General features: G+C 43.5%; 2 protein-coding genes across 4 annotated transcripts; one reads left to right on the top strand and one right to left on the bottom strand.

Annotated features, from left to right (window-relative positions):
- Positions 1 to 88: 88 nt before the first annotated feature.
- Positions 89 to 20,702, top strand: DDX17 (DEAD-box helicase 17). Of its 3 annotated transcripts, none has more exons than XM_074144381.1 (13): positions 89 to 383; positions 4,563 to 4,713; positions 6,765 to 6,864; positions 7,002 to 7,135; positions 7,893 to 7,958; positions 8,256 to 8,397; positions 10,497 to 10,657; positions 10,745 to 10,917; positions 11,236 to 11,346; positions 11,797 to 11,858; positions 12,293 to 12,352; positions 16,598 to 16,837; positions 17,517 to 20,702. In XM_074144381.1, the coding sequence occupies exons 1-13, from the start codon at positions 340 to 342 to the stop codon at positions 18,038 to 18,040; spliced, it is 1,968 nt and encodes a 655-aa protein (XP_074000482.1). In that variant the 5' UTR covers positions 89 to 339; the 3' UTR covers positions 18,041 to 20,702. The 3 variants fall into 3 exon arrangements, with proteins under 3 accessions (XP_074000482.1, XP_074000483.1, XP_074000481.1); XM_074144382.1 differs by having other exon boundaries at positions 117 to 383; positions 17,520 to 20,696; XM_074144380.1 differs by having other exon boundaries at positions 117 to 383; positions 16,598 to 16,843; positions 17,517 to 20,696.
- On the bottom strand, positions 19,985 to 27,877 carry KDELR3 (KDEL endoplasmic reticulum protein retention receptor 3). The gene is made up of 5 exons (XM_074144383.1): positions 27,372 to 27,877; positions 26,309 to 26,409; positions 25,541 to 25,699; positions 24,958 to 25,210; positions 19,985 to 21,541 (listed from the first exon to the last, which is right to left on the bottom strand). The coding sequence occupies exons 1-5, from the start codon at positions 27,460 to 27,462 to the stop codon at positions 21,501 to 21,503; spliced, it is 645 nt and encodes a 214-aa protein (XP_074000484.1). The 5' UTR covers positions 27,463 to 27,877; the 3' UTR covers positions 19,985 to 21,500.

Raw genomic sequence — 27,877 nt, 5'->3', positions numbered from 1 at the left:
TTTGCGCAGCGCCGGACCGCCCGTAACGTAACTGAAGCGGTTGGGGCGGCGGCAGCCATTTTGTGCCGGGAGCCCGGAGGAAGAAGACGCTGGTGTCTCCACACTTCACAGGCCCTGGAGCCGACCGAGAGCCCCGCCGTTCCGTCCGCCGACGCTCAGCGGGTCTCTGACCCACTGACCACTTCTTCTCCTTTTGTATCCCACCAAAGAAGCGAGGTGGCGCAAAGCGATTCCTCCGAGACACAGCCGCCCCTGGCTGGACCCTCTCCCCGTACCCCCAGTCCCTCGCCGTCCCCACGGCCGGCGTTCCGCTGCCTTTCTCCCACCCCTCCGGGGGCAATGAGGGGCTTCGGGGACCGGGGCCGCGACCGAGACCGCGGCGGGTAAGGGGGGGGGGGGGGGGGAAGTAGGGGGGTGGTTGGCGTGGGTTGGTACGGCAAGGAGGGTGGTGGAGGGAGCCTTCCCCCCCGCGTTGGTGAGAGGAAGGCTGGGGAGAGGAGTGGGGACGAGGGGGACGCGTTCAGCTTGCGGTATTGAGGGAAGATTTTTCCCCCAAAATTATTGGGGGCGGGGGGGGGAGCTGGAGACTATTAGTACGGTTCTGGCAGCAAAGGGTGTTGGTGCTTTTTAAAAAATGCATTTAAAAATGTTTTATTTAGCTTTTCTGTCGTTCATGTGTAGCCGTGAGTGTCTTGCTTGCAGGTTTTAGGCTTGCCTTTTTCTCCCCTACCTTTAATTTATTTCTTGCCAGACCTCTACTCCTTTACCCTGCTCCCCCACCCCTTCCGTCCTCCTCCCTCAAGCCGCACAGATCTCGGTGGCCCTGGCAAGGGTGGTTGGACCGTCTGCCCTTCTGGTTGTCATTGCTCCGTCTGGACTTAGTGGAAAGATGGCAGTTGGTGAAAGGTCTTTGTCAGTTGCACTCCTAGGCTTATCGTGAGAGGAAATGAGATTGAAAGCTGCTGCTGTGTAGGGGACTTGCACATACCCCGGAGGGTGATCTCGGTAAACATGGCCCGGGATCGCACTTAACGAGCGTGACCGAGCTTACGTAGCACTCAAACAGGAGTTGTCTGTGTGGCACTGCAGAGGCCTAGTGCTTGATACTCTTGATTCTGCTATTTAAAGGAAGCTTGACTTGAAAACGGTTTTTGCAGGCTTGATTTTTTTTTTTTCTTCTGAGTATGGCAGCAATAAATACAGTCGCATTCTAGTATATAACTAGTTTGAGACTTGGGGTTTTTTTTAAGGGTTGAAAATAATAAGATGCTCATCCCAGGCCTTTTTAAAGAGAAAGAACTAATGTAGGAGAGTGACATTTTCGGCCGTTAGATCACAAGTAGTTAGGCCTCCATTCTCAAGAATTAACAAGAAACATATAATGTGGATCCTGTTGTTCTTAATATGGCAGACTAGATCTCAGTTAATGAGTCTTCTCTCCCTCTTTCCTTTCCTCCTTGTTTTCCTTCCCCCTCCCCGGGAGAGTCAGGAATATTTTGTTTATATGTTCTAACACACGTTAACATTTAGCTTCTTGTCGGCTGTGGAGGGAGATAGTTGTATCCTTGCTTTATCTTACACACACATTTCACACTCTGAAATTAAAAGATACTTTCGGGTTTTTGACAGAGAGGAGGGTTCTGGTGTTTTTCCAATATGAGATTTCCAGCTCAGCTTAACACAAGGACGTTGGAGTAAATGCTTTGGCAAGTCTGAGATAGTTCAGACCCCAGCTGTTTTCTGAGTTTAGTGAGTGAGTTTGAGTATGCAGATCTATAGAGTTACTTAAAGGAACACTATCCAGAGTGTTGTTACAACACTTGGCTTGCCTTAAAATTTGTGTAACCTCATTTTGTGTAAAGGCTTTGATTATAGATGGATGCTTCCCTCTTAGATCAGGGGTTTTGCATAAATAAAAGGAGTGCCTCCATGCTTCTTTTTGAAATTTTTGGGCATTTGCATGGAAATCATTTTCTTGGCATGTTATCCTGGAAGCTTTCATGCATCAAAATTCAGTTTGTTATACACATCTATTTAAGGTGTGAAAATACTTGTAACCACTAACACCCATCATACTTCATAAATAGCCTTTATAAAATTTTGGACTCCCCAGCTTGCTGTTTTTAGTGCCATTTGAAAACTTAACACCTCGGTGCTGATTCTTTCATAAGCTAAACAAATGCAGGCTTTCTGTTTTCCCCTGTCAGGAGCGAGTTGTAGGTGACTTAGAATGGAAAGTTGCACTGTTTTGCTCTGTAATTTAACAAATTCACTTGGTTCTGTCCCAGAAATGTCACCGGTAGTATTGGAGACAATGTTTTGGGTCAGTCTGAATTTACATTTGAAAAGAGAACTGTTGGCAAATCAGTGGAATAATCTTAGATTTAAATCAGTTTAACTGGAATTGGAAACTCGTTTTACTTGTAATCAGAATGTAAAGTGTGAGTTACTGCCAGTTTAGCAGATAAAACTGCAGCCGAGTCAGTGTTAAGGACTGTTGCAGGGGTCGCTTTTTTGAGGTCAGCATACAACCGTGTTGCGTATAAGAATGGAGAACTGAAACTACATGACTTCTTTGTAAAATGTACTGATTTTTCTCTTTGGGTAGCTGGGGAGCAAATATTCCCAGTACCCAGCTGTTTCAGTGTCCAGTCTTACTGTCAGTTCTTCCATATATTTCCTTTCATAAGGAAACTCATTGACCCTTTGAACCTCCAGGTGACTTCAGTGAGACTATGGGGTTTGTTGGAACTACTGGATACAGAAATAGTTGCCATTTTGACCTCAAATTAACATGATCAGTAGCAGACATATTAAATAAAGGTGAATGTTCCTGTAAATGAAAACCTGTACTTTTTTTTTTTTTTTTACTTTGTCATGAAAGAAAATTTAATGCTTACATGAATTTTTTGAAGGTGTGTTTCCCAGTCTTTTCATATGGCAAAAATTGCTGATTATGCAGGCTGTCTGGGGGATCTGATGGACATACCAATGAGAAAATAAGGGATATTTATAGCAGAGGGAAGAAACTTAATGAAACAGTTACAAGAAAGCAAGCACTTTAAAACTTACTTAGCAGGTTTCAAGTTAAATTATATCTGCCATACTTAGCTTTTCCAATAATGTAACCCCTTCTTCCTGTTAATATTGATTTGAGTTTTGTTTTTTTGGTCTCTTAATCACTATAATTTGTAGTTTCCATAGGGAAGCGATTTAAAGAACGAATGTAGTTAATGTCTGAACAGATAGTAATTGAGAAAGGCAGCAGAAGGTAATTGAGAAATTTATTTCAGATCTTCTTTGTTTTTTAGCAGCTGCCTCACCCAGTTACTAGTGTAAGAAGATTGCTGTGGGATTTCTGTTGGTTTCAGTTTGTTTCATTAAGAGTTTTTTATTTACTATGGGTAAGGTGCAGACATTAACGGATTTGCTATCTAAATAGAAGTCTTGTTTTAAATGAGCATTTCTCATGAATTTGTGTTTTGCAAAAAGCTGTAGCTTTATTAACCAAAATCTGATTTAGGGCAAAATTTGACCCAGTGGCACTTGGAAAAGTGCTTTTCCTGTGTTTGTATGATACTGATGAAAGAGCTATAACTTTTTTTTGGTGGAATTTTAAAATACATCATTTGTAGTATTTACAGTAAATAATCATTTTATGTCACTCAGTTTTCAGTACTCTTACAGATTATTACTAGAAGCTCATGTTGTGTCTAGTGCATTGGTTAGTCATTACAGTTAGTTCTTAACATCCTTAAGTGTATTAAATTAACTAACTGGGTGCAGAAAACCTATGAGAGAAAAACCAGTAACTTTTGAGTAGTTCTGCTAGTTAGGAATTTTTTAGCAGAATAAACATTAGCTTCTTACTCTCTTGAGTCTTCTTCAAAAGCATTTGAGAGAGGATATGATTTTTCCCAGGTACATTCCCCTCCTTCCCCCCGTTAGACTGGTTTAGAAAGGATTTATTTTTTATGTCTTTGATTCTAGAATGACAGATGGACTTACAGGCTTGGCTGGACTCATTTACTTTCTGCTCTTGACTCTCTTGTTTTTTATTTGAGGCATACCGCTTGATAAGAAAAGAGACAAGACAGAGAAAGGGAGACAACAAAGTAGCGGTTTTTGTGTAAAACTAACCTTGAGAGAGATACAGGGAATTTGGGATTAGAGATTTTTCTCCTCCCTTTCATGTAACCATGTTTTAAGTGTACTGGAATTTTCAAGAAAAGATAAGTGCTATAGGCGTACCCACAGCTTTGTCCTGAGGGAGGGAACCTTGATGTAGAAACCTAGAGACAGGAGCTTTAAGGCAATGACTTAAAAACGCCTGTACTAGAAGGAAACTTTAGGATGGTGTTGGGTTTAGAACTGACTTAGAGCAGGTTTATGTTATTTCAAGAAGTTGTATAACGTCATAGTGATCGGGGCAAGTGACTTTTCGCTAGAATATTGTGCTCGTTTGAGCTTAGGGAGAAAAAGAGAGTGTAAAATGCTTCAGAAACTTGCAAATTACAGAGTAATTAAATACTCTTGCTTATAACTAACGTTGTCATTCCCAGGTTTGGAGCAAGTCGTGGAGGTCCTCTTCCTCCAAAGAAGTTTGGTAATCCGGGGGAACGTTTACGTAAGAAAAAATGGGATTTAAATGAACTGCCCAAGTTTGAGAAGAATTTTTATGTGGAACATCCGGAAGTGGCCAGGCTTACTCCGGTAAGTGTTCAGATCCTGTCTGTTCCATTTTCCCTACAACAGAAAATGTCACAAGTGGAAAAACTTGTCCTACGAAGTCTGGGACAGTGTATAATAGAACTGTCTTTTCATTAAGCTTGTTTGGTATGTATGTACTCTGCAGGATACTGGCTCTAGTTGCCTTCAATATTTAACGTTAGTAAAGGTGGTGCTTCTGCTCTTAGCTGTTTCTATATGTGATATTTTACACTTGGTCATTCGTAATTCACCATCATAATGCTTGTCTGGTCTAGCTGTTTGTCAGCGAAGATAAGACAGGGCTTGAGAGTTGCAGTACTGGGGATGCCCTCCAAGAACCTAAAATAACAAAGTGGCAGAAATACAAGAGAAACGTTTGAAAGAATATTTTATTGTAATAACAACTTGGGCCGAAAGAGGCCATGGGAGATGTTTAGTCTAATCCTCTGCTTGGAGCAGGGCTAACTGCAAAACTAGAAGAGGTTGCTTAGCACCTTTTCCTTTTGAGTTTGAGTTTCCCCAGGGATAGACAGAGTTTATATCCTCTCTGGGTGGCTCTCCCAGGGCTTAATGTTTCTCATGGTAATTCCCCTCCCCACCCCACCCCCAATAATTATTGGCAGCATCTTCTCTTTAGTGACCCATTGGGAAGTCGAAAGTAGCAGTTAAATTCCCCTGTTAGTCCTCTCTTTCCCAAGCTAAACAAATCCAGCGCTCCCAGTCTTTCTTCTTATCACCTGTACTCCCGCCTCTGGCTTTCCCCTTGTAATTGGACATGCCTTGTTAAAATAATGTCCTTCTTACATTGGGGGCTCAAAACTGGACGCAGTACTTCGTATTTACTCTGTAGATTCAGTAATCTCCCCTTCCTACCCTACTTGAGTCTAAAGTATTTTTTCCTTCTTTAATGTCTTTTTATATTTAGAAACTAAGAGATTTCATTCTTAACACAAGGAAACAAACAAAATGTTCTTATGCAATTACATAGACTTCAAAATCTTCATGTGAAATATTAATGAGCTACTTACATGGCATAAAGGAATTGAAGGAGGCATTTTAAAGAGACAGCAACTTCAACTACTGACCAGCAGCGTTGCTGCTTTGGCTGTCTTTGCCTTAGCCAACTACAAGGGTTTTCACGTTTTTCCCAGAAGTTGTTTTCTTTCTTTCAAGCTCAAGAGATTCTCACAAATAGTACATTTATTGCTTTGGGTAAAGTGCATATTTGGTGTTGATGTGTATCTTTCTGTTGATTTTTTTTTTTAATGAGCGTTAGAATAAGATCATCAATTCTGGAAGCATGTTGCAAAGTGCAGTTGGACTTGCAAGATGAGCTAGACAAAGATAAAACACTTCTTGTAGTTCTAAAATTATGCTTATAGAGATAACACATTTCAGAAATATTTTCGAAGTTCTATTTTTTAAAAAAAGTGTGTGGTCTTAGGGTATCATTATGATGTTGCCTGGGCTTCTTTCATGCAGAAAAAAAAAGCGCTGGTTCTAAAAAAGATTCCAAGCAACATTTCTGAGTTGCAGGTTGTCCAGTAAGAGCTCTGTATTTAACCACCTCTGGAATGTGTTAATTGAAGGAGGGTGACTGTCCTGCCTTCTGCTTGTTCATAGTATATTAGGGCCTGTTTATTTTGTTTACTGCTTAGCACTGCCACATAAAACATGTTTCTTATCTGGTCCTCTGGTTCTAATCACTTCTGAAGCCATTGATCGTTTCCGGCCTCCAGAAGAAGAGTAAAATTCTTAAAAATAGTATGTTAATACACTTTTCATTAAAAAGGGCTGTTGGAAGAAGAGACGTTAGTCCTTCTAGACTATGTAGAGAGCTCGTACCTCTGAATGTCACGGAAGCTATGTGGTAGTTCAATCTCAAACTAAAATCCTTAGGAAAGCAGTCCTTATTATGTCTCTGTTTCATTTCAGTTCTCTGACAAAACTGCTGTGTAGCAGTGAGAAGTGAATTAATAGTTAGAAATGTGCACCTTAAGTCTGTGCTGACATCTGATGTTTGTCTTTGTGGTTTTTTTTTTTCATGTAAATAGTATGAAGTTGAAGAGTTGCGAAGAAAGAAAGAGATAACAATTCGAGGAATGGAGGGCTGCCCCAAGCCTGTGTTTGCCTTCCACCAGTGTAGCTTTCCGCGTAAGTATTTTGCCGCTCTTCAAGTAGTGAAGATTGCTCAAAACCAGTAGCTGTTCAGACCTGTTCTGTTTTCTAAAAGGTCTTCCGAAGCCTCAGTTATCCTTTAAGAAATTTATTTTCTTTTCTTAAATTGTTAGAGTATGTGATGGATGCCTTGATGGACCAGAACTTCACAGAACCTACTCCAATTCAGTGCCAAGGCTTTCCGCTAGCCCTCAGTGGTCGGGATATGGTGGGCATTGCGCAGACTGGCTCTGGGAAGACACTAGCAGTATGTGTTCTTGCCTTTTCATTTATTTGGTTAATTTTCCTAGTCACTTTGCAGAAATTGTCCTTGGCTACTTGTTAGTAGTTTTAGGGCTTGTCTGTACTACAGACATCAAGTAAGATGATTACATGTTTTTAAAGCATGCTTTATTGCATCATGGGTGAGACTTAAGTCTCAACTCAACTAGCCTGTCTTATTCACAGGCATGTATTTTGTGTGTGTTTCTTTTTGGTTGCTTAGTCACTTCTCTTTGGTCTGTGCTTACATTGTGGTTTAAAAAAAAAAGTATGTGCTCTTTAGCATATTTGTTTCTTTAACTGTGCAAGTTCCGGTAAAGAATGGTTGAGTCTTCAAGGTATTGTTTAATTTTATCTGCAGTAATTAAGAAGGAATTTTGTCCTTTATGAAAAGCATTGATTAGAGCCAAGATCGCTTGATTCTGCTAACTTGGATTCCAAATTTAAATGAGCCTTCCTTTTAGAGGTGCTGAGCAACTATATTTTGTGCTCATGTGAAAGCAGGTATGGTTGGTCAGCAGCTCTGAAGATCTTATGTTCTGTTGGATAGTAAGTATCTGATTTTGCAGAATCTTGATTTTTATAGAACCAAGGTTTCTTGCAGTCTCTCACATCAGCTGTTAGCTTCTTGAAGGGATGTTAGGCTAAATGGGCTTTTGCCGTGATCCGGTTGTCATAGTGGGTGATCATTGGCACTGAATATTGAAGTCCTGTGTCTTGACTTGAAGTTCTTCTGTTTTTAGTACTTGTTGCCTGCAATTGTTCACATCAACCACCAGCCATATTTGGAGAGAGGGGATGGCCCAATTGTAAGTGCTTGTCAATTCTCTTCCTTTTTGTGTGTCTGGCATGGAATCATTAATGAGATGTGTAGTTTATTTAATGGGTATATCAGAATAGTAAGTAAAGAAATGTTTACTATCACAATGTAAACATCCCACTCGTTAGTTGAAATGCTGTGCAATTGCTGACATAATCTTAAAGATATTTAAATGTTTTAGCTAATAAAGAGCAGATGGTCCAACTTTGCTTACGGTATCTGTGTGGAGCCCTTAAGTTAGGGATACGTGTGCAGCTTGGCTATTCTGACTCAATTCCTTTTGCAGTGTCTGGTTCTAGCACCTACGAGAGAGTTGGCTCAGCAAGTGCAGCAGGTAGCTGATGATTATGGCAAATGTTCAAGACTGAAGAGTACCTGCATATATGGAGGAGCACCCAAAGGTCCCCAGATCAGAGATCTAGAAAGAGGTAATTTTAAAATGGCTTTTTGGCGGTTCCTGGAGGAGGAGGTATTGTAAAATCTCTGTAAAAATAAAACGATCTTATTAGAACCTGTTTGGAGGGGCATGTGTGTGAACAAACGGCTCGCTCTCTTCAGTTACAGTGATAGTGCATGTAGTATTTCTCTTCTTTGTTGTGTAGTGACTTACTTGGATATTGGATTTCCTTTCCATTTTCTACTTGAACTTTCCACTTGTGAAAATCATCAGGACATAGGAAGAGGGAAGGGAAACTTACCAGAAAGAGAACAGGTTATTTTGAGGAAGTGCAGTAGCAGCAAATTTAAGGAATGATTTTCCTTACGCCAGATTGCAAGTTTTCTGCCCAGGCTTGTTCAAATAATCAAATTTAATTTCTGAATATGTAGAAACTTCTTTAGACAGTGGCTTTTGTTTATTTTGTTTTTTCAGTTGTTCTTAAGCACTAAGCTCTATTTCTGTTCATTAACCCTATAACATTCTGTAACCGCCTTTCTGTATGTAGCAAGGGGCTGGAGTTGGGAATAATGAGGAATCCTAGTTCTACAGCAACCACTGTAATACAGTGATGCTCAAGTGACCTAACCTTCATATCAAGGGCTAGTTACATACTATTTCAAGTGCAGGAATGTGCTGATGGCTTTCATCTTCACTAGATTAAAAATATGTAATAGAATTATGTGAAAACATTTAAGAAGTGTTGTCAAGGTAAGCTTATATATATATATATACAGATCTGCTCAAGAAACCAGGAAAATTTTACTTACCACTGCAGTTAGCAGAGCTATTGTTGAAAACTGTAGTAATGGGATAAAGGCATGCTTGATAGAAGGCTGTGGGATACCTCTCTTCAAGAAAATAGTAATGCATTCCAATACAAAAGTAGCATCTTCAATGGAAGGGTCAAAGGTTACATGAAGAGACCTTGGGAAGATCAGCTTGGAGGTTTTTTGCACACCTTTCTGGAGTGCTGTAAAATAGGTGTTCTCCAGCTTATGAGGGAGACCATTTGGTTGGAGCATGTGGGCAGGTGTAGTGCTTTCATTGTTTTGAGGTACTGCTGTCCTTGGATGATCGCCCTAGTGTTTTTTTCAGCAAAGATTGTTGAATAGATAAAGTCCAGAAAATGTGGGTGTTTTTCTTCTCAGTTGTGGTTTTTTTGTTACTTAACGAATTTACTTTGGAGGAATACATCATTGGCAACTGAAACTGCAGTTTCTTCAGTTGCCCTGGCAGACTAATGGCTCCATTAGAAGTCTTAATTCTTGCATGAGCTTTATAAAAACTAGAAGTAGCACCCCTTTTGACAGCTCTGAGGAGTCCAGGTTGACACAGACAAAAAGATCTGGGTTGCCACAAAGTAGTCTGCATCTGTAAGTGCAGTATCAAGGAAGCTGTTGGGAGTTTTGCTCTTTTTCACCTTCCTGCTTACCTGAAGTTACCTTCTGTGGATGTTTCAGTGATGCTGAAGGACTCACCTGTAAGATTTGAGAATCGGTGGAAACCAGTCCCTCTTTTTAAGGAAGGCTTATAAAGAGCCATACCTCATACTAGTTTATGAATACTTCAGTTCTGGTTTTATGCGAATAGATATGGGCAGGATGGTTGTCTGTCACTCTTGGTGCATAATTGAAAAGAAAAAAAAGGTGTAAGTGGAAGTAATTTGACCTGCTCCAAGAGGAGCACTTCATCATTGCTTAACATGTAGAGTTCAGCTGGAGTTCGCTATTACTTTTCTAGAGAGTGCTTTAAACTGTATAATTCTGGATGAAGGTGGGTCAGGCACAAGTAGAAGCTTATTTTACTTCTGATTTTTGGGCAGGTCTTTGCTGGTGTTTTCTGACAGTAACTTTCAGCTTCTATACTGCATATATTATTCTAATGGCACTGTAACAGTAATTTCAGAATGGAAAAATATATTAAAAGAAACTAGGGCTTCTACTGAAATGACTCAATCTTCAGTACAAATGAGGGTGGTGCTTTTTTTTTAAAAACAGTTTTGCTCTGGAAGGTGATTCATTCTGACTAAAAATACCAATTGACATTCAAATGAAGAGCCTTACTCTTTTTCCTCATTCTGTTTTGAAGGTGTGGAGATCTGCATTGCAACACCCGGTCGCTTGATTGACTTCCTTGAGGCAGGAAAGACCAACCTTCGTCGGTGTACGTACCTGGTGCTGGATGAAGCAGACAGGATGTTGGACATGGGATTTGAACCTCAAATCCGTAAAATTGTTGACCAGATAAGGGTGTGTGGACCTTTTAAAAGGACAGTCTCCTTTTGTTTCCAAGTCAAAGGCCAGTACCTTAAATAAGTCTGTTTTCCCTTTTCTTAGCCTGACAGACAGACTCTGATGTGGAGTGCCACCTGGCCAAAAGAAGTGCGCCAGCTTGCCGAGGACTTCCTGCAGGACTACGTGCAGATCAATGTGGGGAACTTGGAGCTGAGTGCCAACCACAATATCCTGCAGATAGTGGATGTGTGTATGGAAAGTGAGAAAGACCATAAGTAAGCTGATTTTTCCTACCTTTTGGTTTTTTTGGTTGTACTTCAAAAATCTACATTGCTTTGAAAGCCAAATATGAATTCTAAATAGTGAAGTTGCTTGTAGTATTATGTAACCTTTGAACGTTACAGAATAAGTAAGTCCTGTAATTAACTAGTCTATTGCATGTATTCTAACCAGACTATTGTACAACAGACATGAATTCTGTGTAAGTGATACTGACTTATTTATGTGGATGCATTTTGTGTAGGTTCTCAGTGTGAGTGCTCCTATATTATTGTATATGTGGATAAACGTCTTAGCTCTCATATCTATTTTAGATTGATACAACTGATGGAAGAAATCATGGCTGAGAAGGAGAACAAGACTATCATCTTTGTGGAGACAAAGAGGCGATGTGATGATCTCACTCGAAGGATGCGCAGAGATGGGTGATTAGCTTCCCCCCTCCCTCCTCTTGTTTCTAGGGGGAAACAGAAATTGTAATCAAAAGTAGTAAGGTTTAAACATTCATGTTGCTGCTGTTGGGAACAACTTGTCCATTTTGTTTTTGGCTGATTTCAGTCTTAGTTTCCCAGAAGGTTCCAGTCCATGAAAGCATTAGTGCAAGAGAGAATATTTGTGAGCTGGACAGCTTTTAGTGTATCGGGATACTGATACCCTGATAGCAAACGTGATTTGGCTTAGATTGTTGTTGATGTAGGTAGGGGGTTTAACAAACCAGTATACGTGCTAGGTAGATACAGGTCAGAAGGGGACAGGGAATAAAATATTTCTCTCAAGTCTTTTTTTTGCCTTTTTACTGAAATGCCAATAAAGCTTCCTGTTGCCTTTAATGTATGTACTTTCTGTCTATACTAATGTGCATCTCTGTTTGGCAGTTGGCCAGCTATGTGTATCCATGGAGACAAGAGTCAGCCAGAAAGAGATTGGGTGCTTAATGGTGAGTCCATCACTGAGGGGAGACTAACTCGGGCTACTGTACGTAATTTACTGAGGCGTGCTTTTCTCTAGTCACCTTTTTTTTTTTTGTCTCTCTACCTGATAGATACGTTTCAAAAGAACTTCCTTTGCCTTTGCACTGTTAATTTCAGTTCTTTTATATACCTTGGTTTTTTGTTTTGGTTTTTTGGGTGTTTTTGGTTTTTTGTTTTTTTTTTTTTTTGTTGGGGAATAAAACACAAAAGGAAAATTGCTTAACCCAAAGAGCTGGATGTTGAAAAACAGTTGACACTTTATATCCTGACTTGCTGGGGTTTCTGAAATTGACTGACCCATCTTACCTAGATTCTGGAAAATGAGCATTTAGTGTAAATCAAATTCAGGTAACTTTACCTTTTTGAAGAATCTTACTTCATAGCATGCTTTGTTTTACAGAGTTTCGTTCTGGAAAGGCTCCTATCCTCATTGCTACCGACGTTGCATCTCGTGGGCTAGGTTTGTACACATAGACCACTCTTGCCTACTGCTGCATATTTTTCTTCTTTGGACTGAAAATATGTTTTCTTTTAAAAAAAAAAATTCAAAGCGTGATTTTCCCCCACATGTGAAATACGTTTTTTAACATTAATCTTTTTTTTTTCTTTCATATTCAAAGTCTCTTCCTGCTCCTAATGAACAGGCTTTGGTCTGCAGCAAGGCCTAGGCATGACCAATCGATCGCCAAGAGGGAGAAGAGACGTCCAATTATGCAACCTAACCCTTCCACCACACTCACTTCTTCCCCAAATCCAGCTTTTGTTGCTGGATGATAGGGATGGATTGCTCTCAGTTCAGAGCGTGTCAGATAAAGTTCAAGTAGGAAGTTGTGGGAGAGCATTTCAGCAGCAAATAGCTAATATTCTCCCCGTATGACACATCACAGATTTGAACATACCAGCCCCAGTGTACATGCATGTTCACCCCACAGATGTATTCACATCTGAGAAAGCACTGCTCCAGATCTTTGGTCTTGACATATAACCTTCCCTCCTCTGTGTTCCTTCTAGGCAGGACCACTGAGATTATATATGGCCTTTAACATCATGTTACCCAAATGTCCAATTGATTCAAAATTGCACAGCTCTATTCTAGTGGTACAAAAATGATCTGTCTGGATGCATCAGTTGTGCCCCCTTTTTAATAAGCATATTTGTCTTGCAAAACACTTTGTGTGCTGAGCACAGTCCTTATACATCTCTCTATGGGTCCCTATACATTTACTCTAGAAGAGGAGGATGACTTCTGAAGTGCTCTTAGTTTAAAAATGACCATTGAATATTGCACCCTCCCCAAGTCTGGTAGAAGACAAACTGCTTGGGGGGGGTCGATGTTTCATTTTAGTAAATTTTAGACAAAATGATTGCAAGTTACTGCAATTTAGCTCAGAAAAATCTCTTAGCTGTTAAAAATCTCAGTTATCTGAGCTCTCTTTTTTGGTTATGCTGAAAGGGTGGCTGTGCTGTGCATCTTATGGTCACTTTAATACAGGCAGACCATTACTAGTCTTGGCAGCCTTTGTTCACACAACCTTCACCCCTCCTTCCCCTCCCCCCTCAAAAAACGTCCAACACTTCCTCAGAGAGGTGATTATATGGACTTCAGTCTCTGCCCTCTAGGGTCATGTCTGGACCTGTGCAGTTAGAACTTGGGCCTGTTGGGAGAAGGGACTGAGGCCTGAAACTAGTTTGTATGAAAGAGAGCTGCTTTCTCTAGCAGCATTTTTTAAACAGGCTTGCTATGTGCTGGTAGCTTCTTTGTGCATCTTGCCTAGACATTTAAAACAGCCTCGCCCCCCTCAAAAAAAACCAAACCACTCCCTGCAAAACTACTGAATTGGATAACACTTCAGAAAACAGTCTCCCCACTTCCCATCCTCCACTTCACCCAAGCTAAGGGGGAAAGGTACCAGAGTCTGTTTCTTGTTACTGAACAACATCTCTGCTTATTTTGGGGCCCTGAGTTTGCTGCTTCTTAAAATAAGTCACTTAACTGGCAAACTTCTGGACGACTTCCTCCAAGATCCTGGAAAGTGAAGGCTTCTACCTAAATAACATAAAACAGGGGCGCGCGCCTTTTGGCTGAGTCACCAGGGCTTTCCCTCTTCCTAATGGAACATTGGTTTCAAAAAAGCTTCTTCCAGGTAAGTTCTGAGTCCCATAATGACTTCTTTGTGATAATTCCCTGGAGTGAGGTCCTCTCTCTGCACTGATTTTTTTTTTTTTTTTTTACTTTATTTTTTTTGTTCAGTCTATTAAACTAAAAACATTGAATTTGTTTTGTTTTGTTTTCTTTAACAGAAGCTTTGATATCAGCTGCAGATCATTCTCAGTGCAGGGGGCGGGGGGCACATCTACATTGATGGTCTAATCAACTCTCTAGGCTAGCATGTTTGCTAGTTTATATCTGTCCCGATTAGTAATTGGAGACTGTGCTGTAGGGCATTCTGATGGTCTGACAATGGGAATGTTTCCCAGGTAGCTGTCAAAAATGAATTACAGTTTCAGTTCTTGATCCTGCTACGTTATCTTCTAAAAGCGCAGGAGGATTGCGAGTGTGCACAAACACTTTGGAGCATGCTAGACTGGAGAAGCCGAGTCTTGTACTTGCTCTGGTCTTTCTTCAGCGAGCTGCGTGCTCTATCTACCAGGACCACTTCCTAGTCTGGAAGACAACCCTTGCATTTTCCTCTTCCTGCCTTCCCATTCTTCCCGCTCCTCCCCAGTCAAGTCAGTTCCGCCTACATCGGTAGCTACAATTCCCTGTGCTTTCTGCTGGGAAAGCATGTCCTTGTATCCTCTGTGGTAATTCCAAGTCACTTTGCTGCTGATGGATGTGCAAAACGGGACTGACTGAGGATTGTGTAGCCTGCAGCTTGTCAGACTAGTTACACCCTGGCTGTGAAGATGTAATCTGTCATACGTACTCCTCTCTTTACTTCACTTTCCCCTTTTTAAAAAAAACCCTGTTGCATCAAGGACCCTAGCTGGAGACTCGCGCAGCCCCCTGTGAAACCTGCCTTCTCACTCCCTTTTTTTGGTGTGATTCAGGACTTTGGAGTCAGCAAAGACTGAGGAGCCCCCCCTTTGCTGTAATAAGAAACAGACATAAAGCCCCCCTCTTGTCACTATATCCCTCTTGTTTTTATTTTTCCTACAACCCCCTTGAAATTGATGCAGTCTGGGCAATAGATGCAGTCTGACCCTTTGGATGTAATTTTTGTATCTTCATTTTTTTGACAATTGCCCCCAAGAACCCCGAATAGGGGGCAAAAAGCGTTGGAGGACCTGAAACTTTTACCTGAGCCCAGGTTCTCCGGCGCTTCACAACCAAATGGGGCAACAGAGAAGCGTCTAAGCCAGTTCACAGAGCGAGCGTGTGTGGGGACTTCTCGCTGCCATGGACCCTTGATGCATGCTCCCCGCGCTCCAGTGGTCCCGTGTCAGAGGGCGGAGTTTTCGAAAGGAGGCCGCCAAAAATAAAAGGCAAAGAGACGGGATCGGCTGCAGCGGTTTCCCACAGGAGGAGGGAGTGTGCATCGGTCTGGTAACAAACAGAGAATGTTTCTCTCTTTAAAACAAAAAAAAAGAGGAAAGGAAATCACAAAAATCTGTGTTTTATCTTGGATATTTTTAGAATATTCTTCTTAAAATGCAGATTTTTAATTTTTTTTTATGAGCTGTTAGGGCACTTACTGTAATACCGTGCTTTTTAAAAAATATTATATACTGTAGCAAATAGGTGCTTCTGATACTTGAGGTGCTTTCACTGAAGCGTTACACTAACATTTACTTTGTTTCTGTCCCCTAAGTTTATGAAGTCTTGACTTTCTATGAGGCATGCAGTTCTCATCTCCTAAATTTTAATATTATTTTGTATACAAAGCAATTTTGATCATTTCCTGCTTCCATCTGACACTGGAAGTGGGGAATTGTTAATGGAATTGAGGATTGTCCAAATTAAAAAAGCTTGCCAGAACTGGATGGAACAGCACAGTGAAATGTTAGTGCAATGCGTTCTGGTGATAACTACAAAGCTGAGTTAAGATATTCTAGGTCTGAATAATTTTTAATAAGTTGCTGAATAATACTAATGTAATTGGAGTGTCTTAAGCTTTAGGATAGGGAAAGGAGTTCACTGTATTTTATTAGGACTGTAAAAGTAAATATTTTTAAGATTGCCTTTTATTCATATTACCAAGTGGAAGGTAAGTGATCTCATTACCGTTATTATTTGTTAGACTTCTCCCAACAGAGTAAGAGCTTTACTGTGGCAGTTCTGCCCTTCCTCCACCCCAGTTTGCTCTGTCTGATGGTGGCATTTTCACTTTCCAGATTGTTATTTTTAAAAAAATTAAAAATTCAGTTAGCTCATTTGACAAACATCAGTGTCTTTGACACATAAAGACAGAGAAATCATTCCGGGGAGGATGAATTTGAGCGCAGGGCAAAACTGCTTTAAAATTACCACTTTTTTTTCAGGACAGTGATCTTTGTTCCTGATAATCTTAAATATGAGTCTTGTACTCTTTTGGGATGAGTCTGTCTTGTATTTATTCCATGCAATTACTAACTTTGTATTTTTTTTTCTTATTACTGTCACCTGCATTCGTGCTCCCCACCTTTCGTTGGCACGTCCTCTCTTCTTCTCCCCTTTCCTCAACCCCACCCCTTCACTGTGCTTCGCACCTGGGCACTTCACAAGACGTGGAAGATGTTAAATTTGTGATAAACTACGACTATCCGAACAGCTCTGAAGATTACGTGCACCGTATTGGCCGTACCGCACGTAGTACCAACAAAGGTACTGCCTACACCTTCTTCACACCAGGAAACCTGAAACAAGCCAGGGAGCTTATCAAAGTGCTGGAAGAAGCCAATCAAGCCATCAATCCAAAGCTGATGCAGCTTGTGGACCACAGAGGAGGAGGAGGTGGTGGTGGAGGTAAAGGCACATGGGAAAAGGGCTACACAGGAAATAGATTCCCCATTTTGAGGGAGGGAAGGTTAAAAGAGGGTAGGGTAATACTAAGAGCAAGCAGTAGATGAGTAATAAAGCTGTTTCATACCTGAGATCTCAACACGTTACGTAGATGTAGTATTTCTGTCCCAAAAGAGGTACTCGACTGTTTCACCTTAGCTATAGAATTTTTATTTTTTTCTCCTGATAAAGTCCTCACAGAGCTAATTTTGCTTGAATTAATTAACTCCTTGCAGTTCCTGCCTGAGCACAGGCAACAGGATGTGTGTGCATGCACATGCAAAATTGCAATCATTGAAGGGATACACTGACTTTACCTTCAGGGACCGAGACTATTTTTCCTTTCATTCCCTGAAGGAACAGTAAGTTTCGTTTTATTTCCAAGCTGGCCCTGAATTTCTTCAGTGTCTTTAGTCTCCAAGCATGTGCATTAAAAACTCCTTTTGAACTTCATATTTACACCTTGAACAAAATGAAGAGCTGCATGCAGAGCTGTGCAGGGAAGTTACAGTCAGTCAAGAGAACTCGCTCCTTGTGGGTGAAATTGTGGATGTAGAAGGGGGAGAAAGGGTGGCATAATTGTACCAGAGTTCATTGTTTAAGACTTGTTCCCGGTACTAAATCTTAATATATTCATCGCCAGGAGGTCGTTCTCGTTACCGAACGAGCAGTTCAGTAAACAACCCTAACCTGATGTACCAGGAAGAGTGTGACAGGAGGCTCCGGGGAGTGAAAGAGGGCCGGAGAGACTCGGGTGGCTTCAGAGACCGTGAGCGTGGTGACAGTTATGCCAACGGAGCCAACAAGACCTATGGCAGTGCCTACGGGAGCCCAAATTCTGCTTTTGGGGCAGCACAGAGCCAGTATGGTTACACTCAAGGGAGCTATGGAGCAGCTGCCTATGGCACGAGTGGCTATGGCACTGCAGAGTACAGTGCTAGTGGCTATGGTGCCAGCACCACAGCTGCCACCGCTGGGAGAACCTCACAGAGCACTACCCAACAGCAGTATGCAGGGATGGTGGGGCGCTCGGGTCAGCAGCCACAGCCGCTCATGTCACAACAGTTTCCGCAGCCCCCTGCCACTAACGTGATGGGCTATATGGGACAGACTGCCACCTACCAGTATCCGCCCCCTCCCCCGCCCCCTCCCCCCTCACGCAAATGAGACCACTCACCCGCTGGTGACCAGTGTAGACCTCTTGCATTTAAAGGAACCTTTTCTTTCTCTTCTTTCCCATTGTGATGTCTCTCATGCAGGGTAGGCTTAGAATTCACCACTCAAGTCCCTCGAGCCCAGCAAAAATGACCCCAGTCCACATTACTGACCCTGTCCTCTTTTTTTTTTTCTTTTTTTTTTTAAAGAGATATATATAGTTGACTGGAAAATTTATTATTTTTTGTCTTGCATGTAGAGGAAATTTGAAATTTTATTTTCTCTAAAAGAAATGGGTATAAGGCAGATAGGTCCCAGCTCGATCATCTTGGTGTCTAAGGTTTGTGTGAAAATTTGCTTTTGAGGGGAGAAAGTTTCTATTCTTTAACACATTAATTTTGGGAAGTATCAAGAGAGGTGGGAAACCTTGGGGAGCCAGAAAGCACTTCACTTAAAACGATAAACACAAGGGAGCAATGCTCACTTCTCCTAATGTTAATATTATTTTTTTTTTAAATAGCTCACTAGTATTGCTTGTAATCTATCATAGGTGACTTTCTCTAGGAAAACTTTGGTCATTTGTCTGAGCTGGGCAGTGTTCAGAGTAACGCCCCAGGTAAATCGTTGGTGTTTTCTGCAGCTCTGGAAGCAGTGGCCCCATCTTGTGGTAACTGTAGCAGCCTGGAGTAGGGAAGTTGGGATTAAAACCCCAGTGTCAGAGATCAAACCTGTCTTGGGTTTGGTACCTGAAAAGCAGATAGTCGCCGTAGGTACCGCTGCTATAACGTTTAGCCAAGTAAGTTCTTTCCCTACCATTGTTAAATTGCAGCCTCGCAAACGCTTGGAGTATCCTTAAATTAGTTTCTGCTCTCAAATTCCTATTGTTGGGTTTATGGGGAGAAGTCTTATTTGAGAGCCCAGAAACTAAACAGAACTGAGACGATGAACAGCATCTCTCGTTTGTCTGTCCTTCATGAACAAACTACCTTTTGCCACAGGGAAGGTTCCGAATGCCACTGCGCTGAATAAAATGTGACGAGAGTTTTCCACACCTAAATTTAAGAGGTTTGAATAGGGTGGGCTGGGGGGAGGGCAAGGGGAGGAAGGGTGGAGGAGGAGATTGCCTGGAATCTCCTTTTCATGAGGTAAGCGGTGAGCTGGTTAGTGCATCTTTAATTCTGAAGCTTTATTTCTTTTGTACCTTGCTCTGACTTGCTTTTCCTGGCTTTTGAGTGCATTTCCCTGCTCCATTGGTCCCTTTGAGCTGAGCTCTCGCAGGTAGGTAGCATTTTAGAAAATGTTAGAGAAGAGTGAAATTTTAGTAAATACGTAAATAAAACTTGTTTATTTTACAGGCCAAGATGGGTGTGAGGGGGTTTTCTCTTTAGTAAAAGCATGTTGTTGACTTGTTCTTTCTAATACCAGACGGTTCAGAGACAGTAGATGATAACAGGAGTTGGCTGCTCTTGATTTTGTAATATGACAAAAGAACGGATACATCTCCTGGTTTTGTGAGGCATAAGCTTTGCATTAATAGAATGCAGGGTTTTGGGTGGGTTTTTTTTTTTCCTGTTGGTGTTCTTGCATATGGATGAACAAGGCAGCCCACTCCTCCTGTAGCGGAGTGGAACTTCTTATAGCCCAGGAAAAGAGCTTGCTTATACAGAAGTGATTTCTTTTTTAATTTAATTTCTTCCCAGAGTAAAATTTTGGGGGATGAATGCGCATTTTTTTGTGTGCAGTACACAGGTAGGTTGCTGACACAGAGGGAGAAGGGAGAGACCCTTCCAGAACTTTGGTTCCCTTGTCCCATCTTCCAATTCCAGTGCTTGGGGCAGGAAGTTCCTTTGCTTGTGTTAAGTGAAAGCCAGAAACATTTCGTTTATCCAGGCACTTCTGATTTGTCTTTGGCCTCCCTCGCAAACAAATGTAGAGCTTTTTTTTTTTTTGGGGGCCTTTTTTTGTTTTAAAAAAAAAATTGCGAGTTCAATGCAGAAATGTGTTTGAGGGGTGTAGGAGTAGGGCATCTCACTGACTGACTTTTAAAAAGGGTCTCTGGACTGCCAAAGCTGCCTTACATAGTCTGCTATAGCTTTCATTTCTTTTGGGGAGGACTTGTGCAGTTGTAAACATCGACGCCAAGTTCTCGCAGTGCTTTATTGCCGTTGAGGTCAGCTGAAGTCCAGGGTCTCGGTTCAGTTCCGAGTGTTTAACCAGGCTGCGGAACGCACCAACACACCGTGGCATGTGCTGCCCCCATCCCACCGGGTGCTCGCTGCGCTTTGCTCCGTGTCCCAGCTGGAGGGCCCTTGTTGATAAAGCATTAGCATCTAGTGTTGTTTGCCTTGTTTTTCGAGCTGTAAAAGTCAGTGGGAGGTGTCAGATGAGTTGGGTGTCTCCTCCCCTCCCACTTCCTGAAGGGATTTGCTGTTTGGACTTCTCTGAACGCTGGAAGGGTTAGTGGCTTTGTGTGGGATCAGCATCTTGTTTCACACACCTGCTGGTCTCTGAACACATTCCTGTTGTATTAACGAAGACTTGAATTGAGAGATTCATAGATCCGTGGTGTTCAGACACAGGATACTAAAAGCTATGTTACTATTCTTAGTTTGTAAATTGTCCTTTTGATACCATCTTGTTTTCTTTTGTAGGTATAAATAAAAACACTGTTGTCAATAAATTGTGAACTTTGTCTTTATTTGTGGAGTGTAAAACCATCTTTGCCCCCATTCTTCCCAGTTCTTAAAAAAAGTCAAATTCAAGGAGTTGGAAACACCTGTTGGTAACCCACTGAATTTTAATTGAAATTATCCCCGTTTGTAGAATTTGAGGAACTGCTGTCACTGAAAGCGAGTGGGGAGGATGTGCGAATACCTGTGGAATTGGAAGATTCCTGTCATTTGAAGGGAACGTATTTTTCCTAAATGTTATGGGACTTGAATAGAACGGGGATCAGGCAGAGCTACCTTTCAGGAGGATGTTGGTTCCTACAGAGTTAATAGTTTGTAGCATCCTCTGCGGCAGATGTGGCCACGTGTGACATGGGTCAGTGGCCTTTGTGTATGTTGTCAGGCTTAATGGTACCACGTGCCCTTTACCCTCGGCACTCGTTAAAGGATTAAAGGTAGTGACAGTTTCCCTTACACTCCTTGTGCTGCCTCAGGGTCAAGGTGGAGGCGTGTTTTGGAGGTAGATGCTGGGAAGAGCTGGGAGAGAATAATTTGCACTACATCACCAGTATTGGCCAGCCCTAACTAGCACCAAATTCAAGTAAGAAGAAATAAAAAAAATAAAAAGAGGGAAAGTCTCGTACAGATGAAAAGCGCAGCAGCTTTCCAGGCCTCGCTGTCTTCCTGGCACTGGAGTGACACTCGGCTGAGCCATCCGTTAGTCAAAAAAGGGCCAGGAAAGGAAAGCTGTGATCTTCAGAGCTTCATCTTCGCAACTTCTTGTGTCGTCTGTGGAAGTGTCTTCAAACAGGCATGGGAAGACTCAGCTTCTTTCCTTTTAGGACTGTGCGAAGAGAAAGAGAAGGCAATGAAGGAACTTGGGGGAATTAAACTGTTTTGTGGTTTCAACAAATACCTTTCTGAACTTGCTATTTTGAGAACTAGAGAGCCAATTGCCGGGTTTGCAATGGCAGTGAAATTACAGCTGTCGAATGGACCACGTTGGGCATCCTCCGTGCGCTCCTGGAGGATGGTAGGAGTAGAGCCGTGCTATCTTCAGGTAATCCAGGGAAAATGGAAGAATTTATGTGATGCTTGATGGGAGACAACCACTACAAAATTGCTTCTAAGGGGGGAAACTCCCTAAAATCTATTTATTCTGCTTCACTTTAAAGGAGAAGGTTTTTGTTTCTTCTTCTGTGGTTACTCTTTCTAATGTGCGAATGCCCTTAATTTCCCCATTTTTTCTTGAGGATGTAGTTTGGAGTCTGCAGTGCCTTCTACCTTCCTTGACCCTTTTTAACAGAGAACTTGACCCAAATAAGTGGTCTATGGCCAGACTGCCTTGAGCCTGACCCACCTCATCTGATCCGGAAGCTGGGATGGGGCACCTCCTGGAAGTGCTAGAGGCCCATAGACAGATGAGGTGGATAGAGAAGTGGCTGCCCTGGCCCTGTGGCGGTCAGCGGTGTGGAGTCTAGCTGGTGGCCTGGTACTGGTGGTTTACCCTGGAGGTGGGAGCTGGGGCCAGTGCTGCTCAAGGTCTTTGTTTGGTGTCAGAGGAAAGGGCAGAATATGCCCTCGGTGATTTGCTGATGATGCACAACGAAGAGTAGTGGCTGATGACACCAGATGGGGTCAGAGGGACCATGCCAGGCTGGAGAAATGGGCTGACGGGGACCTCATGAAGGTCAGCAAAGGGAAATGCTGGGATGGAATGATTCCACCTACCAGTATGTGCTGGGGGCTGCCCAGCTGGAAAGCGGCTTGGCAGTAAAGGCCCTGTGGGTGCTGGTGGACACAGAGTTGAAGGTGAGCCACCACTGTGCCCTTGTGGCAATGAATACAAACAGCCTCCTGAGCTGGGAAGGGAGGTGGTCCTTCCTCTCCTGCTTGGCCCTGCTGATGCCGCAGCAGGGGCAAAGGGTCCAACTCTGGCCTCCCCGGTCCATGAGACGGGGACATACTGGAGCAAGTCCAGAAAGGCCATGAGGATGATGAAGAGACTGGAGCATCTGATGTAAGAGCACAGGCTGAGCTGAGACTGCTCAGCCTGGAGAGGGCTGAGAGGGGATCTTTTCTGTGTGTATAAATGCCTGATGGGGGGAATAAAGGAGGCAGAGCCGGACTGTGGTGCCCAGTGACGGGGCAAGGGGTGATGGGAAATTCCATGTAAACACAAGAAAAAATAATTACAATTTTTTACTGAGGCTGGTCAGACACCAGCACAGGTTGCTCAGCGAGGCTGTGGTGCCTCCATCCTGGAGATACTCGAAACCTGACTGGACAGGATCTTGTCAACCTGCTGTAGGTGACCCTGCTGTGAGCAGGGGGGTGGATTAGATGATTTAACACCCCACTCCCACCCCCAGTTGCTCCCAAACTCAGCCGTTCTGTGAAATGCAAGCTTTCGGGAGCTGAAAGCTTCCTGGGAATATCTTTCAGGTCCTTGTGTTAACCAGAAAGGAGCTCATCTAGTTTTGAAAACAAGATAAAGAGAAGTTGCCTTCTATAAAAATCCCTTTGCGATGCTTCACTGTAGGCTCTGAAAGTCTTATTAAATACATTTTTTTATATAGCACACCTTTGCTTTTTGGGTTTTTTTCAGCATCGCTGCCCTTTTGTCTCAGCTCTTCTGTGTTAGAAATGTTTTGAAAAGGTGCTCTTTTTTTTTTCTTTTTTTGTGAGAGTCTAAAAGAGGCGCAACCTGCTCTAATATTGCTGGTTTTCATAAATGACTGCAAAGCATTTGCATATCTTCAGTCACCTTTTCTCTCCCTTCAGCGAGAACGTTTGTGTAAAAAAAAAAAAAAAAAAAAAAAGGTAATTCTCTTCCTGCTGTGATGTCCCGGGGACAAATGTTTTTTCTTCTCCCTCCTGTATCATCTAAATTTTGCAGTTTTATCACTAGAGATGCGAGACTGAAAGCCAGCAGTTGTTTTTTTTTTTCCCCCCTTTTGTTCCCACCATCCGCAACTACAAAGGGTATGGATTTCTCAGAAAATACAGAAGGACACGGGACACATGAATTGAATAAAGCTAAAATGGGAGTTAGTTTTTAAAAAAAAAAAAAAAGGAAAAAAAAAAAAAAAAAGAATTGACGTTGAGCGCCTTGATGGCAGTTTTACAAAGTACTTTTCTGGCTACAAAAATGTTTTAATGACAGAAGGAAGTCTTAATCTGCCAAGGCCGGCCACCTGCTCAGTGCTCCTGTCACCTCTCTATCAGCAGGTATATTGCATGAAGCTACCGTAGATCCAGCCCTCCAAACATCAAAGGCCGGGCCGTCACTACTGCTTTCGGCAGAATAGTTTGGGAATGTGAAGAAGGAAAAAAACATTTGTTCCCTCAGGCAGATTTCATCAAATTCCATCTTCCCCAACAGAAAAGTGTTTCAGAACGTACTTCGGCCTCAGCAAACCATAGCGCGTTCTACCAAATTTTATGCCCTTGATGCACTTGTTAGCTCTGGTCTGTGGCCATTTACCAAAAGCACGGCGCTGAAGTGGAAAGGGCGTCAGATTTTGGGAAATAGAAAGGGGTGTCATGTCCGTGCAGATGCCTGTCTTCCTACGGAATCAGTTCTTGGGAACGTTACGTCTTTTCCATCAAAAGAAAAAGTAGGCTTAATAATCTTTCCATATGTCGGCAGTTGCTTCTCAGGTACATTGTCTGCCTACAGCTATTTTTTTTTTCCCCTCCTCAAAATTTTTTGCGTGATTCATAATCTTTCAAAATGTATTTAGAATTGAATATACCTCAATTGTTAACTGGTGGGGTTAAACCAGGCTTAGCTCTGGTTTAACTTCTACTTTGTTTCACATGCGCGTCTAGAGCCTTGTGAGCAGCGATGGCCGCTTGCATTCAACAGATGCGTTTTTTTAAACTGGATTTTAGGTGGACAATGTGCATCACAAATACAGCAAAGAATTAAGGATTAATGCATGGCAAGCTGTAGCTCCACCGTATGTTGCATGAGTGCCAAATGAACATTTCGGATTTATACCAATCCCTTTAGAATCATAGAATGATTCGGGTTGGAAGGGACCTTAAAGATCATCTAGTTCCAACCCCCCTGCCATGGGCAGGGACACCTCCCACCAGACCAGGTTGCTCAAAGCCCCATCCAGCCTGGCCTTGAACAATTCCAGGGATGGGGCATCCACAGCTTCTCTGGGCAACCTGTTCCAGTGTCTCACCACCCTCACAGTAAAGAATTTCTTCCTAATAGAATCATAAAATACCTATAACTTTACCTACCTTTAGTAACGTAGAGATAGAAGAAGTCACAGTAGAAGATGGTTTGTACCACCCCAGAAACTACAGCGATCTGGTCGTAGAAGTTCTCCGTGTAGTAGCGCCAGACCCAGTTGGCAATGTAGAGAGCGCGGTAGAGGCCCAGGAAGAAAAGGTAGTGGGTCGTGATGGTCTCTGCTTCCCCTGTCTTGCTGATCATGAAGAGCTGAGGAAGGATAGCCACGGACTCCAGGTAGATGGAGAAGGTCCAGAGTATCTGTGAGACGTGAAATGAAGGCAGTGGAGAGTCTGGGTGCTGATCTATAAGCATTAAGAGCCGAAGCTTTAATTTGGCAGAGCATTGACATACGAGGGGGATGAACAGTGCTGCTGGAGTTGGAGAAAATGAGCCTGCTCTGCTGGGACTGAGAGGAGGCAGTGCTGAACTGCTCTGTAGATGGTATGGTCTTCAAGGCCTGCCAACCTTGCCTTTCCTGCCTGCTTTTCCTGTTAAAAAGCTCAACTGTTCAACACACTGCAAACTCTGCTGCCTGGTGTCAGGCTTCTGCTTCCCCTTTCCCCTTCTCCTGCTTCAGGTTTTCCTTACCTCCAAGGGGGTGAAGCTGTGGTTCTCCAGAAACGACAGGCCTGTGACGGGGACCAGCAGGAACTCGAGGCGAAAGGAGTCATTCTCGCTGTCAAATGTTTTCCGGAATTTCACATAGATCATGTACACGGTGACGTAGGCACATATCAAAAAAATGACCTGGGGGAAGGAAGGGAGATGGCAAGACCTTACCTGTGACTACACCTTCTGTGCTTGAAGAGAGGATGGCTTTGCCAAAGTCAAGATCTTTTAACCTGGTTCTAGTGGGGCTGTGCCAGGGTGAGATAGTGGTGAGCGCTTTTTCTGCACTGGCCTGTGGATTATCTTCTGCTGGAGATACTCCAGCAGTCAACTAAACATTGCCCTACCATGAGGACCACACTTGCTTGAGCCCTCTATTGCTCTGTGTGAAGAGGTTGGCTCGGTGGCAGCCATCTGTTAATGCTCCTGCTGTGCAAGGGCACCCAGGTTTGATTCCTCACGTCTTGTTCTGGTTTTGGTGGTATTAAATGTGGCGGGCTCAGCTCTTTCACTGATTGTGGTGAGGGTTTTTTTTTTTTTGTCAATGAAGGGCCAGTGACACCAAAGGAAGCATCTTTATCTGCCCTTCCTCTGTATAACCCCCTGTAGCGTTGGTGACAAGTGAAGAAAATGGAATTGCTCCTCCTTCCCTCTGTCTGAAAACTTTATTGATCGTGTACCCTCACTTCCCCCAGAAACCGCAGCAAGGTGAGGGAAACCCCTGCTTCCTCACTGCACTCTCCTTACCTTCATCACAGTGTTATAGACAGAGATGAAGGTGGTGAACAGGTCCAGATAGCGGGTTGTGAAGACGAGGGCGAAAAGAATCTGACTCTTCCCAGAGATACCTGCATGGCAGAGAGAAGAAAGGAAGGTAAAGCAGATGGGAGGAAGGACCCTTGATGGTGGTTTCCCCTTACACCTTCTTTGGAAGCTGTTGTATATATGTTTGGTGCTTTGTGAGCCTGGTCTGGTGTGTAGGTGCTGTGGTGGCTCTAGACCTACCTCAAGACTGGCCGGAGCCTCCCAAGTAACAGGGCAGGATCCTCCTGATGCCCCTGAGCTCTGCTTTGGGTCATAGGGACCAGGCACATTCACTGCTTTGGCCAACTCAGTCCTTACTGTCATCAAAATGCCTTTCTCTTCCCTCCCTCGCCCCCTTCGCCCACCCACCTTGCCGGGGGGCTGTGTGATGTGACATCTGCCACACCAGGGACAAGCTGCAGGATCAGGGACCAGCCCAGGGATGCTGATGGAGCTTAGTCACCACTGGTGGGGAGAGGCAGAGAGACCCACCCATTTCTCTACCTGTGATAATGGCCACGGTGCTGCAGCCCAGCCCCAAAGTCTCTTGAGGAGGGAACCGTGAACTCTGAGCAAAATCCTCCAGCGGGAAGCTGCTGCCCTGATTTCCTTGCCCAGGGAAGGGGCAGCCTCTGGTACGTGGCTGCCTGCAGGTAGGTCCTCTGACCCAAAGCAGCTTTCTCTCAAGGTTGACTGTTTTTGTGCCACCACAACTGTTCGCACTCATTTTCCATCTCCCTTTCTGCCCTCCCCTCCGCTTCACCACCCCGACACTAACACCTGCCTGAGGCCGTGCGCCTTGCCACATCACATCCTTCCAACGCAGACTTCTCCTGGCAGGGACACCTCCCAGAGGAGGATGACTTCCCTTGAAGAGTCCACCGGGGAGGGCTGCCAGCTTGTATGGGCTATTGCTAGCCTTTTTGGTACTCATTTTACTCACACCCCTCACCGAGCCGCCCTCCAAAAAAGGCCCTCTCCTTCCCCAGAGCATTGGAGCACTCACCGGCACAGGACTTGGACTTGTGGATCTTCACCAGGAGGATGATGATGGCCAGCAAGTGGGAGATGTCCCCCAGGATGCGGAAGACATTCATGGTGCTGGGGGGGCCGCTCTGGAGCGAAGGGAGTGGGGCACTTTCTGCAGGCGGGGAGGGTGAGGGCAGGGAATTCTTTTCCCCCCAAGCTTCAACCAAACGAATGCTCTCCTCTGGCTCAACTTTCCTTTTTTCCCTAGTCTGGAGCCTTCTCTTCTAGCAGAGAAAAGTTCAGGCTCCCCTCTCCCCTGGCTGCAAGCGCCTTTCCTCTACAAGGAGCTCAACCCGGACGTCTCCCTCGCTTACTTTTCCCCCCAGGGTGGGTTTTCTCTCTTCCCCCCACCCAAGGCCTTCCTCTCCCCGCTCCAGGCAGAAAGTTGGGGTTTGCCCCCTGGAGAGCCCCAGGCTGAGCCTGCTGAGCAGCCCCGAAGACAGCGCTGGGTGACGGTGACGTGGCTCCTGGCTGGCCGGGGAG

This window comes from Numenius arquata, chromosome 2 (assembly GCF_964106895.1).
Source record: "Numenius arquata chromosome 2, bNumArq3.hap1.1, whole genome shotgun sequence".
In the NCBI taxonomy this organism is placed as follows: domain Eukaryota; kingdom Metazoa; phylum Chordata; class Aves; order Charadriiformes; family Scolopacidae; genus Numenius; species Numenius arquata.
This window is presented reverse-complemented; position numbering and strand designations above follow the sequence as displayed.